Source organism: Lepisosteus oculatus, chromosome 1, assembly GCF_040954835.1.
Source record: "Lepisosteus oculatus isolate fLepOcu1 chromosome 1, fLepOcu1.hap2, whole genome shotgun sequence".
Taxonomy (NCBI): Eukaryota; Metazoa; Chordata; class Actinopteri; order Semionotiformes; family Lepisosteidae; genus Lepisosteus; species Lepisosteus oculatus.
Genome location: NC_090696.1, coordinates 58026725 through 58042485, shown reverse-complemented (window position 1 = coordinate 58042485; position 15761 = coordinate 58026725). Strand labels below are relative to the sequence as shown.

Genomic DNA, 15761 nt, shown 5'->3' with positions numbered 1-15761 from the left:
TCAGACCAGGTTATTAAATCTCAGTAACAAAATAAATTCATTGACGGTATAGAAAAATTGCACATACAGTATTTTAAAGTACAAAAACCATAAACGTGTTGTCGCAAAACCAGGTCTCATCATGGGCAGGAGTGAGAGTTGTGACATGACACAGCCCTTCGTGGTCACTAGTTACCATGATGACTAAAGTAATGCAATGTACGAGCGAATAAGTATGGCTTGTGCAGCAGACATTTCTCCGCAGAAATTTTCCAACGTGATCTACCTGCAAAGTAAGTTCCATTTTTTGGTAAAACCGTCTTGAAGTTGAAAGCCTGCTCTGCACTGTAAATTTTGTCTATTTTGTAAAGTCAATTGGAGGTTAAATTTGAATTTACAGTAACTGTGGTTTGAAATGCACTCATTAATGCTGATTCTTTCTAATCCCAAAATATAAAAATAGTGTTGCAGTTCCCCTATAAAGCTCACAAATGCTCTGTGTCAAGCCACATGAACCGGCTGGATGTGGAACCTGCTTCTCCCAAGCTTCCTGCTGTTAAATGGTAACATAGCTTACAGAGAAGAAAAAAATGTAATACTAGACTTCTTATCCTCTCTGGATTACACTTTTTGTCCCATAAACCTATCCACCCACACCTCTGCCACTCATCCTTCTATGTAAAATAACTTCCTTGAAGCAAGCCTCTATGGTAATCTGACAATTGTACACCATCAATTGGAGAATCTCAATCCATAGTCAACTAGTGACAATGCAGATTCAATCCAATTATGTCTGGATCCAGATGCGTATTTTGACTGCAACTAGCATCCATCTAGGGCGCAATACAAATATTTTAAAAACATTTCCAAATAATTTATCCAAGAATAGATTAAATAGTATCTATTTATTAACGGAGTTATGTCTAAAAATGCCAGTGAAGGATATTAATGTTACAAAAAACATTAGCCTATCTTGTTTTCTATCTTGCATTATCAAAACCATATTGAACTACTGTAGAACCTGCTTTAAATGCCATAAGCTACTGAAAATGTGAAACCGGGACATACTGTATATTTGAAGGACAAAGAATAACAATAATACTTGCCTGTTATCTGTTGAGTTTTAGGTGAGAAAAGACATTTACACATCACAAATAGAACTTTGGGGGGGAAAAAAAAACGTGGGGGCAAATGTGATTACCAGATGCCAAAAATAAATGCCGTAAATCAAGCAGTAGCCCTGGCTGGTGCTTACTTCATCTTCCCAATTGAACCCCACAGCCCTAGCAAGCTGAAGGATTGCCAACTGGAAGAGAGGAAAGATGCCAATCGACGGGGTCTTCATTCCAGGCACAACTGCCTCTCCTACCCCTCCTCCAATCCTCCACCCCCCATACACGAGCATACAAACCTTTGAAGGACACCATCACTCACTGAACTCTAGTAAGGTGCCCTTCACAAGACATCAAGAGCTGACAACCACTACTTCAAATGGAAATACCTTTAGGAGCATGAAGTTACCACCATTCTTTTGGAAATAAACTACAGTCAACAAAAGTTTATACATTTATGTATAAAAAGGTATGTTTAAGTTTTTTTGATACTCATTTAATAGATAATAAAAACTTTTGACAAGGACTATATGCAGTGCAAACATCAGCAGGATAAAACTGTACCTACTCTGATGGAGTTGAAAGGCAGACTGAGCACAACACACCTCTCACCCAGAAGTACAACTGTACATTTACAGTAAGTATCAAAATGCTATATCTGAAGCAATGTCATTCAATAATTAACTTTAAATGTTTATAAATTGTGCTAATCAACAATACCTTTCATTTTAACTTCTGTTACCATGCCCAGTGACATACATCTAACTTTAATTCCTGTGAATCTGCAGATGTCTTCAACTGTGTGTATATGATGTGCAAAGTAATGCCTACAACTACAGAAAGGCCAGCAAGAAAATGTAGTCTTCCTCTTTGAATAATCTTCTTATTGAAATAATGTTACACATGTCTCCAACACTGTTGCTAAAGGTACCAATCCAGTTTTTCTTATAAGTTACCCTAAATCACCTGTTTCTTGAAGATTATCATAATTTCTTTGAGCAATGCTTGACAAATTAAGGAGAACTGGGGTCATGGGTTCAATTCCAGACCTGGGGTGCAATTTGCATGGACTTTTTATGTTCTCCCCATGTTTATGTGGGTTTCCTCTGGATATTCTAGTTTCCTCTCAAAGTGTAAAGACATACTGGTAGGTTAATTGGCTTCTGGGAAAACTGACCCCGGTGTGAGTGAGTGCGTATCTTTGTTTGTTTGTGACTGCGATGGACTGGCATCCCGACCAGGGTGCACCCAGCCTTGGACCTGTTGCTTGCCAAGATCTCTGGATCTCCTGCAACCTTAATGCGGATGAAGGAATTAGAAAATTGATAGATGGATGCTTCAATGAGGGGAATATTGTTCCTTCAGGGCAGAATAATATTCTGATTTTCTGATCTCCAATTTATTCGATTGAACACAATATCCATTTCAATGTTCATACAGTAGTTAAATTGTTTCAGCTTTTTAGAAATTGATGATTCAAAGGTAACTTTTAAAACCCTCTGCACAGAGGTTTCTCCAATGCCAGGTTTGGAGACTCTAGCTGTAGTCCTTTATGATAAAAAATAATGCTGTCACCATTCAAATAGTGACAGTTTAAATTCAAGGGTACTAACAGTATCTGATTTTAATGTACTGAAAATGATCCATCATACATAGGCAATAACAGAACTTATTCTGTTACATTAAAATACAGATAATGTCTCTTGTAATTACTTGCAAGAAAGTACAGAAGACTTGCCTGCACTGTATATTTTGTCATCCAAAAAATGTTTAATGTATGGAAGTCTTAATAATAATAAATACATTTTATATAGCACCTTTAAAGGTTGCTTTCTTTTAAGCACTTTACAGAATGACAACAACAATAAAAAACGCAGAAGAAATGCATGATGACAATACACAGAGGAGACAGTAGATGGTGGTACTAAATACAGTAGGAGCAGAGGGGTAAAGAACAGAACCAGTTAAGTAAAGGCTCTTCTAAAGAAGAAGGTTTTGAGTCTGGATTTGAAAGGGTTTATAGAAGGTGACTCTAACTTCCTTGGGGAGAGATTTCCAGAGGTTCGGGGTATAACAGGAGAAGGCTACGGCACCCAAAGAGTGTAGACTGGCTTGGGGGACAGATAGGAGACCACAATTAGAAGAGCGAAGGTTGCGAGGTGGGGAATAGGACGATAATAGCTCAGACAGGGACTGAGGTGCCAATCCATGCAGAGCCTTATAGGTTAGCATGAGGCTTTTGAAGTCGACATGAAACTTGACAGGAAGCCAGTGCAATGACTCCAGGATAGGAGTAATGTAATCACTTGCAACTAACCTGGTCAAGATGCTGGCTACCAAATTTTGGACATACTGGTTTGTTCAATGTGGATTAAGAAACCCCAGCAAGTAGAACATTACAGGAGTTGATTCAAGAGAAGACAAATGTGTTGATCAGCTTTTCAGCCACAGTTAGTGATAACACAGGACATAGTCTAGCGATATTTCTGAGATGAAAGAAAGATGTTTTGACAATATGCAGCACATGTGGGTCAAATGTCAAGCCTGAATCAAATATCACCCTCATGTTTTTCAATTTAGACTGAAGCTCAAGTACAGTACCATTCACAGATAGGGTTACAGCATTAGTTTTACAAAGTTGATGGGGGGTGCCAATAAGCATGACTCCAGTTTTGTCATAGTTAAGATGAAGGAAAGTTTGAGTCATCCATGCTTTTATGTCGGAGATAGATAGATAACTAGATAAACTAGAGACAGCCACATCAGTTTTCAGTTTGGTATGGATGTAGATTTGAGTATTGTCAGCATAGAAATGATAGTTGAGGACATGTGATCTTAAAAGCTGACCAAGTGGAAACATGTAGATGCTGAAAAGTAAGGGGCCCAGTACTGAGCCCTGAGGAACACCAGACTTAACAAGTCCAATTTATATCTGCCAAGAAAGATAAAGTGACAACGAACAGTGAGGTAAGACTTGAACCATTTGAGAGCAGTGTCAAACTCTAAACACAGTCTCAAGAGGAAAAAGTAAGATATCGTGGTTAACAGTGTCAAAAGCAGCACTGAGATCAAGAAGAATGAGGATAGAAAGAGAACCAGAATCAGAAGCTATTAGAAGATCATTAATGACTTCTGTAGTCTTCTGTAATTAACCAGTTTTTGGATTAAATACTCACTCTTGTACTAAAGAAACACAGAAAACAATATATTAAATATATATTTTAAATGTATCAGAAAAGTAAACGTATTTATAATACATATGCTGCCATAATTCTTGATACCATAAAGGCTGTTTATAGATGTTCTTTGAGATTCTTAGTGAAATCATATTTAAAAAAGAACTTCCGCCCATGTAATAATAATAAGCACTAATAATATAGCACTTTTCTGGACACTCCACTCAAAGCGCTTTACAGGTAATGGGGACTCCCCTCCACCACCAATGTGCAGCATCCACCTGGATGATGCGACGGCAGCCATAGTGCGCCAGAACGCTCACCACACATCAGCTATCAGTGGGGAGGAGAGCAGAGTAATGTAGCCAATTCATAGATGGGGATTATTAGGAGATTGATGGTACCATGATTGGTAAAGGCCAATGGGGAAATTTGGCCAGGATGCCGGGGTTCCACCCCTACTGGGATTTAATGACCACAGAGAGTCATGACCTCGGTTTTATGTCTCATCCGAAGGACGGCGCCTGTTTACAGTATAGTGTCCACGTCACTATACTGGGGCATTAGGACCCACATGGACCGCAGGGTGAGCGCCCCCTGCTGGCCCCACTAACACCTCTTCCAGCAGCAACCTTAGTGTTTCCCAGGAGGTCTCCCATCCAGGTACTGACCAGGCTCACACCTGCTTAGCTTCAGTGGGTTGCCAGTTGTGAGTTGCAGGGTGATATGGCTGCTGGTTAAATACAAACTGACTTGAATGTGTCGGAGAGGAAAATCTCGTCTGAAAAAAATCACATTTAGAAAAGGTAGTTCAAGTAACCTAGTACTGTACATACCAGAAGTAATATTTATTTATAAAATTAGCAGATTTACTGGTCACATTTATTACTTTTCTAAATCAAATTTTATAGCACCAAAAGCTTTCCTGTGAGGATTAATTCTTTATACAAACTGTACATCTAATGTGTTCTTAATGATTTCTCAAGAGTACCTGTATTTAGCAATATACTTTAAAGTAGTTTGTCCTGTGTATAAAGATGCCTGAACCACGTAAAAAAATACACTATTCCAGTAAAGGGAGGCAACATTTGAGCTGAACTCACAATCCTGAAAGTAATCCTGAAAATCCATTTCATCATTGAAAACTTTCAAAACTAACTTAGCCTAGGCATGTAGTTCCCAAGCTCTAGTTCCGTAAATGACTGAAGTGTTGAAAAAACAGCTCAACAGCAGTTTTTATTGATAAATCAGACTTTATTTAACCTCAGAACGCATGTCATTTTTGTTATTCATGGTAGATAAAGTAGACAAGTTGGCAACTTAGCAAATTCAAAAATACAACATAGCTCTGAATTTGAACTTTATTCCAATTTTAGTTTTAAAATATGTTAAGCAGGGCTGTTTTTTTTTTTCAGAAAAAAGCAAAAGCATTTGCTTTCATAGTTGTTAGTTCAAAACGTGCTAAACAGTAAATCAGATTTTCAAAAAACTGATGCCATGTAGTTTATGTGACTAAATGCATTTACTTAAATTTTCCAATTCATAAAGATACAGTAAGGCTTGTTTTATCTTGCACCAGGCATCTCTCATCAAATCAAACTGTCAGAAAACCACAGGATTTGTGGATCCGGTTCTGGCCCGCGTGTTTTCCTGTCTCCCACCAATAAAAGGTTTGGCACTAAACGTAGGGATGTCAGAATGAGAAAAATAAATTCTTCAATGGATCTGCCAGGTCAACTGACTCTCATCAATAAAGTCCAACTTATACAGCTTTCTCAAAGACTCTTCTTAGGGGCTTGATGCCAATTCCAAACTGGTACCTCACCACAACAAAGAGCTCATTTCCCCTGATGCTTTTGCTGTGTGTTATTATTCTGCACAAGACTCCTGCCCTGTCTGTTTCAGCACAGAGAACAATGTACTGTGTAGTGCTCTTCCAAGAACTTGTCAGCCTCCCTGCTGAGACTTCAGCAGAATACTGGGATGGAAAGGTCAGATGTATAGGTTTGTATTTGGCAGGATTTTCTTTCCTCCAAGTCCGTCCTGATTTATTTTTCTGCCCTTCCAGTGCATGTTTCTATCTCCTAGCTATTAACCTCCTACATGTAGATACATTTGTACATACATTAAACGGCAATCTTAAATGGTATTGCAACATGGAGGACATGGGATACTATGTCCTCCATGTTGTCAGATACTATCATTTCCAGGACTTTTCCAGGCCGTAAAAGTATCTGTACACATTTAAACATGATAGAGTTATGTTCTGACCAAGAACATATGTACAAGGTATTGACATCATAAGGAGAAATATGGTGCTCCATTTAATTTATATTTATCTATTTATATTACAGGTCTGCTTAAATTGAAATTGCTAGTATTTTAAGACTCCACTTTAGAGTGCTAGTTCCAGTAGTTCACAGGGAAAATTAGAGCCTGTGGACACTTGGCATGTTAATTCAACAGAAATTTTCACTCAACTCAACAAGCAACTTTTACTACATTAAAGTTGGATTTAATTTTCCATACTAGTTGGACATTGTTACATTTTCTTGATTTTTTAAATCTGCTTAATACTTATACAGCATTTGTTCCACAAATATATATTTTGTATATATATATATTTATATTTTATTTTATAATATACATATATTTTGTATATATATTGAATAATTTGAAATGTAGATTGTCAATTTTTTGGTATGTGACTACAATAGCAGAAAGGGAACTGCTTAAGGGTTAAGGTCATCGATAGTGGCAGGCTTTTAAGAACAAGAATGGCACAAATGGCACACAAAAAAGGCAGAGGTGAGAAAAGGGTTCTAGTTTGAAAGTCTTAAATAATAAATGTGAAGACCTGTTTTTAATCTTAAACATTAACTGAATGAACAAGAAACAAATGTAGTCCAGACTGTCTCTGGTACATTTGATAAAGTTGATATAAAGAATATCAACTTAGCAACTGTGTCTGCCCGACATGATTAAGAGATTACACTGACAATGGTTTTGTTGTCTGAACAGACGCATTAAGCTCCGAAATTAACTTGATAATACATACTAGAACTGCCACTGGCAAAAACAAACCAATCCCTAAATTTTCCCCTCACATGTTTTCTCCATGTTGCCCAGCCAGTCGCCAAATGAGACAGAATTGGAATTTAATTACAAAACGTCACCCCTTGCCAAGTCTGTCAGGTGGTCCCTCCATTACATGGGATTCTCTTTATCTAGTTCAGTCTTGGGTGCCAGTAACACTGCTGAAGTTTAATCACAGTGCATGAAAAGAAACTGAATAGTCCAGACTGGCCCTGGTACATTTGATAAAGTGCAGTGTTTTAAATGCTGAAGTGATGTTCTAAAATAATCCATCAGATGTCACTGTTTCCCAGAACAAAAAAGGCTAAATGCACTGTGGGGAAAAGGAAAAACTAGCACAAATTTAACCTACGTAAAATAAAATCAGTCATTAGACACATATTAGGAACAATTATATGCATGTCTGTGCCTTGTGTAAAAGAGAGAGAACTGGAAAAAAAGGATGATTACAAATAACTGCAAGACCAACTCTGGTTCATAAATTAAAAATATACTTGATATTTTCATTAACTGATATTTCTAAATTAAGAGGAAGTGCTGTGCTATTTGTTTTAAAAACAGATGAAAAGAGCAGCACAAGAACTGTCCTGTTTCACTAAAACGAAGTGCACAAGTGTTGTTACACACCGATACAAGTTGTTTAATTATTTCTCAAACTTGTATAACTAAGGGATTTAATGCTAGAGTTTTTTTTTAGTTAACCTTAGCTTGATTTTCGTGTTATGAAATTCAGTTTAATAAGGTCAAGTGCAAAAGGATGTATGTTTTGTCTTCTGTTTTTTGTTTCAAAAATAAGATGAAAATTATTTCAAGAGATGAGAACAAAAAAAAAATACTGGAAAGATTTCAGTGAATTCAACAAGAGCTCAGCTAAAAGTAAACTTTTAAACATGCAAAGGGCAACAATAATAATGTAGTAACCCTCAGTTTACACATATTAACTTTCACAAAGTCTATTTTTAATCATGATTGAATTTGTAGGTTTCTGTTTCTATAGAGATATCCTACTGCAATTCATTGTATAGTACTATTGAAAAAAAATGTTGAGACATTTGAGAGATCGAGAACCTCTTTGTCACTAGTGGAGGAGTAACTACTCCCGGATCACTGCAGGTGGGAAAATGGAAGGACTGTAAGTGGAAGAGCACAGGAGAACATTGAAGAGTTTCACTGTTTTGTGATTGTTCCAAATCCTAATAGGCTTTATGAGAACATATATTACAATGTATTTAATATTACTTTCGAATGGTTGCTCTAGTGTATTTCACTATGTTGATCACACCGGTTAAAAAAAACAGTTTTTAGGAGTTTGAGAATGCCATTGAGTCTTCACCAGATGATGACTGTCAATAGAATATACCGGTATGCTTTTTTGACTGTATTCATTTTAAATTAGCTTTTCATTTTCTTAACGTTTTCATCAGTAGATTCTTATTTTTACTGATATGTAGTTAGATGAATGCTATTTTAAAATTTTAGAGGCCCTGGAGTATAAAACGTACTGTTGCTGAAACGCTATACTGTTATGTCCCAGAAGATCAGCAATGTGGTTTTAATGTTGCTGCAGAGTTAAATGATAACTTTGATTTAAATGAAGTTCTTTGTACATTAATTGCAAATGTTGTTTTACAATATTATGAATCTATCTACTATAGTTGTAGTACTGACACAACTTTTTGTTATGTTTGTTATCTGAGGTCCTGTGTTGTTGTGTAAAGAAGTTACTAGAACAATTACTAGAATACAAAAAGAATTACTAGAATACAAAAAGACCTCACAAAGAAATGACAACTATCCCTGAAACGGTCAACTGCATCTGCCATTAATACATGTTTTAGAAGAGCAAGTATTAGAAGAAAAATAACAGGTAGCACGATTCTGACCACCACATGGTTTACAGTTGAATAAAAATATATTGTTGCCAGACATACCATATGTGGTGTACTGTATGTCCAAATTCATAAACACCTTAAACACTAGACTATGAACACCTGGCTCCACTAACAATGCAATATTCTGGCATTCACTGAGGGGCCTGCTGAGAACATACTTAATTCAATAAAATAACAAGAAGCATCAACTGCAGATACCTCTGATGTGTTTCTCTTTATATTTTAAATAAAATGGTGGGAGGAATCTAGCGAAAGGCTGTAAGACGTTTGTGCTACTCCCACACGTGCAACTCCATGAAAAAGCAACAGACAGAAGACATACGAACCTTCTCAACCTCATCTTGAGAATCCGCCAACAGTTTCTCATGTTGCTGGACTTTCTCTGACAAGTCTGTGATCACTTTTTTCTTCACCTCAAGGTCTTCATTCAACTGGGACTTTGTAGACAAGTACTCTTTCTCAAACCTGTTGAAAATAAGAATATCAACTAAGCAACTGTGTCTGCCCGACTCATTCCATGGCGATTGATGTGTTCACATTTGGAGATGCAGCATATTCATGAATGATCTTGATTCCAGTTTAAAACACCAAGGTATGAGTCACCCTTGCAGTGTGGAGCTAAGCATTATTGTGCTACATGATTAAGAGATTACACTGACAATGGTTTTGTTGTCTGAACAGACGCATTTAGCACCGAAAGTGCACCGAAATTAACATGATACTACATACTAGAACTACCACTGGCAAAAACATACCAATTCCCCTCACATGTTTTCTCCATTTCTCCATGAGACAGAATTGGAATTCAATTACAAAACACATAATTCTCATTTCTTATTATACTTGTGTTATCACAAGTATGTCTTTATATAATCTGGAGTAACAAGGATTACACAAAAGGGGCACATGATCAAATACATTTTATGGGTATATCGCAACTTGAACTTGAACTTTATTGCCGTATGTAACCAGTACATGTACTGGTACAATGGAATTCTTAATAACAGAGAGTCTCTTGATAAAAAAAAGTGTAAAACAAAGTGCAGACAGTGCATCAAGACAATATACAAACAAACAGTAGACAACGTACAAGTAAACGGATCAAATGTAAACAATGACTGCAGATGTGCACTAAATAAAATTATAATGAGGTAGATGGTATAAGTGTGGTCCAAGGGGTATGGCCAAATGTGTTCGCCAATCGCACTGCTTTTGGGTAGAAGATATTGAAGAATCTGGTGGCAAGTGTCCATATGCTCTTGTACCTCTTGCCTGAGGGCAGTGGTGTGAAGAGCTCATTTCCGGGGTGGCGACTGTCCTCTGTGATGGACAGAATTCTGCCACGGCAGCGGTCCTCATAGACCTGTTTGATCTCTTTGAGACCACAGCAAATGATCTTCTGGGCCACATTCACCGTTCTCTGCAGTGCCTTTCTCTCGAGAGAAGAGGTGTTGCCATTGGTGAGCAGTAGACGTTCACCAACACAGGTACTGGTACCCCCCATCACCTGAGGCACCTTAGGAAATAGAGTCGCTGCTGAGCCTTCTTCAAGATAATGTCTGTGCTCACAGTCCAGGTTAGGTCATATGAAATGTGAATTCACAAAAACCTAAGGCTGGTGACTGTTTCCACTTCCATTCCATCAATACTGAGTGGGCTGTTAGTGTGTGGCCTTTGTCTCCGAAAGTCCACTATTTTTTTTTTGTTTTACTCACGTTCAAGACCAGGTTATTGCTATGACACCACCTCAGAAGCTTTACGACTTATTCCTTGTAAGTGGATTCGTCATCATCGCTGATCAGTCCTATTATAGCGGTATCATCTGCAAATTTAATGATGCAGTTGTACAGTCCTAGTCCCCTGAGCTTTGTCACCAGTTGGCTGGGTATGATTGAATTGAATGCTGAACTGTAGGCCACAAACAGCATTCTCACATATGAGTCCTTAGTGTCCAGGTGTTCCGAGGCTTTTTGTAGAGCTAGACAGCATCATCCACTGATCTGTTGTTCTGGTAGGCGAACTGCAAGGGGTCCAGGGACTCTGTGATGGAGGAGTTGATGTGTGACAACACTAGCTTCTCCAGGCATTTCATCACCACAGATGTTAATGCTGCCTTTTTGGGGAGTGGAATAATGGTGGTTTTTCTGAAGCAGGTGGGGACAATGGACTGTGACAGGGAAGAGTTAAAGATGTCCGTAAGCACTGTGGTCAGCTGGGCTGCACATATCCTAAGGACGCTGGGTGGTATCCCATCAGGCCCTGCAATCCTACTGATTTTCACCCTACTCAGAGTCTTCTGCACATCCTGCTCGGAGAGTTTCAGAACAAACTCACCCCGTACACTTGGGGTCTTCTCAGCAGTGTCTGTGTTCAGACCATCAAAGCAGCCATAGAAGCGGTTCAGCTCACCAGGCAGGGATGTGTTGTTCATGTTGATCTTCTGGCAGCAGCCCTTGTAGCCTGTGATTGACTGTAATCCCTGCCACAGCCTCCGGGCATCAGCACATTGTGTTTCAAGCCACACTCCGTAGCTCCGTTTAACGCATTTTATGGCTTTCTCTAATGCATACCATGATTCCCTGTAAATCTCTTTGTCCCCCAATTTGAACACAGCGGCACCATCTTTTATTTTAATGTGAACATCGTTGTTGAACCACGGTTCCTGATTGGGAAATGTCCAAATTTTCTTTTCTGGTACACCATTGTCAGTGCAATATTTAATATAGCAACCTCTCACATCAGACTCAAACAGGTAATCTGTTAGCAATGCATACCAGATAAGCTGAACGGAACATTTGTGTTGTGTTTGTAAACTTTTTCACTGCACATGCAAACTCAAAACTACAGCTAATTCAAGCATATTAAGGAATAAAAACATCTAAAGGGTATTTATAACAGAAGCGGTATATGCTATAGAAAACAAAGACAAGGAGCTGGAGGCAAGTTTCTTACTGTAGGAGTTTGTCCAGCAATTCCTTGGCCTTGGCTTTCTCCCGTTCATATGCCTTCTCCACCTCTCTGAACTGTTGCTTCATTAGCTCCAGGCTGGACAAGGCCTCCGACTGACTGCTCTTCTCAACCTGTAGAGCTGCTTCAAGATCCCGGATTCTTAACTGCAATTTACCAAAACATGCATTTCTGAAATGGGCACTAATGTCACCTTCATTACTATCAACAGAACCCATGAAAAGCTGTGTATAGAGTACTGTGAAATTACAATACTGGAAAAAGGTATACACTTTGTATCTTCCATGTTAATTTTTTTGTTGTTGAAGTTTTACCGTCAAAGAAAAATACACTGCATTTTTAAAGAGTAATTCTGTAAAATCCAATGTCTATCTAGCTATAATGCACTTAACTCTTAGTGTGATGCTTCGTGCATTATTAGATTATAGCAATTATGTATTAGAAGACAGCATTAACACTGCATTTTAAGTGCTTGATTAGATTTATAAATCTAGTGACTGTATATTGAAAACGTAAGCTAGTGAAGAAAAACAGAAACATTAGATCGGACATTGGACTATACTATCACAGTTCTACCAAAATGTAAATCTAGACATTGTTTTCTAAGGACCAAGCCATTAGCAGAAATCTTCCAGGCAGGATGTTGAAGTTAATTTTTTTTCCCCACCTTCAGTATTAGATCTGAGATATTAATAAAGAATTCTGTTTTGTTAATTATGTTACAGGGATTGATTCCTCCTTTTATTATCTAAAAAAAATATCTGGATGTGTAACCACTCACAGTGATGACTAAGTTGATTCTTTTAAATTTGTTACTTGCTTTTAATCAACTAAATACAGCAAATAGCTACCGTACACCAAGATCTGAGGGAACAAAATGTATTAGATAAATTAACTTTCTCTTATAATACCATATTCTTGCAGAATTGCAAAACTTTGTCCCTTTTTTATATTTTAAACTATAGGCTCTGAGCACTTTACAGTGCACTTGTTGGACTATAATGAGACCTAAACCAGCATTGCTAATGTTATAAAAATGTTTTACCACTCTAAATATTTAATAATATTTTGATATCTTGAGTCTTGACCCCTCATTTTCAATATACTTGTAGGCCAACCCAGCAGCTTCCTCTCCCTATTTTGTCGCTGCTTCACATGTACCGGGTATATCCCTGAGCACATCCGTAACATAGAAGGTCAGAAGCAATTTTCATCCAGGACCACTAACTGAGGCCTTCTATATGCGTGTTAAAAATGTATGAGCTCATTTGTTACGGTATTATGGGAAATCTACCTATGTCCAGAATTCTATCCAGTTTGTCAGACTAGATCCCTTCCTGGAGGAGATGAAACAAACCAACCACTTGGTCGGAGGAAAAGGGAGATGATTTGACAAGAGGGGATAAAAAAAAACCTTACACCACATCTGAAAGAAAGATTAAGAAACATAAAAAGTCACTTCGTGTACTTCATGACAGTATTTCTACCTGTATGATTTCCGAGTTGAATTTGGACTCCAAGTGGGCTGCTCTTTCCGACTCCACATTTTCCTCCAGGCTCTTCACTTTCTGCTGAGCTGCCTGGAATCCCCAGACAGGAAGTTACAAATGTACAGGTTAAAGTATTCCTCCGACAACGAAGAATTGCGGAAAAGCCATTTTCAGTTGACGTTCTCATTGAAGAACTCAGGGTTATAATACAGACGACATTATTAAATTGCACTGTAGACATTTATAGCTATGCACAGCTAAATGAAAAAGGTAGATACTGGACTGGTATCTCAGAGGTTCTATAGCTAAATTATACTTTTATTCCATAATTTTAACAGGAAATGACTTCAAATCTTCAGTGTTTTTACAAAAATGTACAACAAAAAGGTGATCAGCCAACAGCTTTATCATACTACTAAGCACAACTGGCAAACCACTGAAACTAAGCATGTGTGAGCCTGACCAGTACCTGGATGGGAGACCTCCTGGGAAAGCTAAGGTTACTACAGTAGGTTGCTACTGAAAGAGTCTCTGTGGGTCCTTATGCCCCAATATATTGATGGGGACACTACACTCTATAAAAGGGGGTAGTGTCACATAGAACCAAGGTCCTGATTCTCCATTGTCATTTAAAATACCAGGGTGTTTCTCAAAAAGAGTAGAGGTGATACCCTGGTGTCCTGGCCAAATATTCCCCTGGCCTTTACCAGTCATGACCTCCTAATAATCCCCATCTATGAATTGGCTTCATCACTCTGTTCTCCTCCCCACTGACAGTTGATCCGTTGTGAGCATACTGGCACACCTTGGCTGCTGTTGCAACATCCAGGTGGATGCTGCACATTAGTGGTGGTGTAGTGGAGTCCCCATTGCCTGTAAAGGTCTTTGAGTGGAATGTCCTGAAAAGTACTATGTAAGTGTAAGGAAAAGCTATCGTTGATATTATTAAATGCATAAAAAAAAATCTCTAATCAATGATACCATCAAAGGATCTTTAAGTTACTTTACTTTATCATAAAAATGTAATTTTAAGTTGTACAAATGTTTCCTCAACCATAAGATATTATAGAAATTGTAGTAAGGGCCAAGTTATAGAAGGCTTTTTTTTAACACATGACTGACATCGTTTGAGTTCACCCAAGAAATCCCTTACAATGTTATTTAATATAGTTTAAAAAAGATTACATTAATATTTTCTTGTGTTTATATCTAGCGTTAAACTTTATCAAAACATAATCACAACTTAAAAGTAATTCTACATTAGATTTTTTTCCACTTCAGGTAAGACCTGTTTTACAGAAAAGGATGCCAAAATAGTATATACTGTAGATAACGAAAATAACTTAACTGAGCATTAATATATATACACATGTAATCCAAAATTCAGTTCTTCAATCCTTTTTGGCAAACTGGCAATTTAGCAAGCAACCACTAGAGGGTACCACAATTTATCTTTAGTCACTAATTTCATTTTTCCAACGTGTAACGTTTGCTAGATAAATAATGCAAAGTTTGCTGCCATAACTACTGCAAAAATAGAAAAGGCAAACATACTCAAGTATATATACAAAAGGAGGAAACCTTTACACGTATCAATGTGTAATTTTATAGAAAATAACAGTGGGGGTGGATCCCACAATTAACACAGCGAATGAAATTAGAATGAAGGATTTATTAGTCAAATGGAACACTCCCAGACAAATACTATTGCCCTCCATTTCCAGTGCTCATTATTAATATATTAAATATAAATATATTTCAATAAACTATCAAAAATAGGTACCATCCTAAATACACCAATAAAAAACCTTAGCTACCTTTTGGCAGGATGAATAAGTTCAATAGCATAAAAAGATGTTATTGTCAGCATTTTTTTAAATTTCATACATTTGTGAATGTCATGGGGGTGGCACAATGACATCATTGTTAGTATTGTTGGGCTTACTCTCAGCCCTATTGCTTTGATCTGGATGTGCGTTTCATTTGCTTATCATGTAAATGTCTGCTTGGGTTACCTCCAGGAGTTCCAGTTTCCTCCCACAGCCTAAA

General features: G+C 37.6%; 1 protein-coding gene across 1 annotated transcript in view; it reads right to left on the bottom strand.

Moving 5' to 3' along the window:
* The window catches only part of ccdc171 (coiled-coil domain containing 171), a 150614-nt gene that overhangs the window by 123601 nt on the left and 11252 nt on the right, over positions 1 to 15761 (bottom strand). The window contains exons 7-9 of the mRNA XM_015345164.2: positions 13710 to 13802; positions 12208 to 12368; positions 9582 to 9720 (exon numbers count right to left, since the gene is read on the bottom strand). Of these exons, the coding sequence (XP_015200650.2) occupies positions 9582 to 9720; positions 12208 to 12368; positions 13710 to 13802 (393 nt within the window). The remainder of the gene's footprint in view (positions 1 to 9581; positions 9721 to 12207; positions 12369 to 13709; positions 13803 to 15761) is intronic.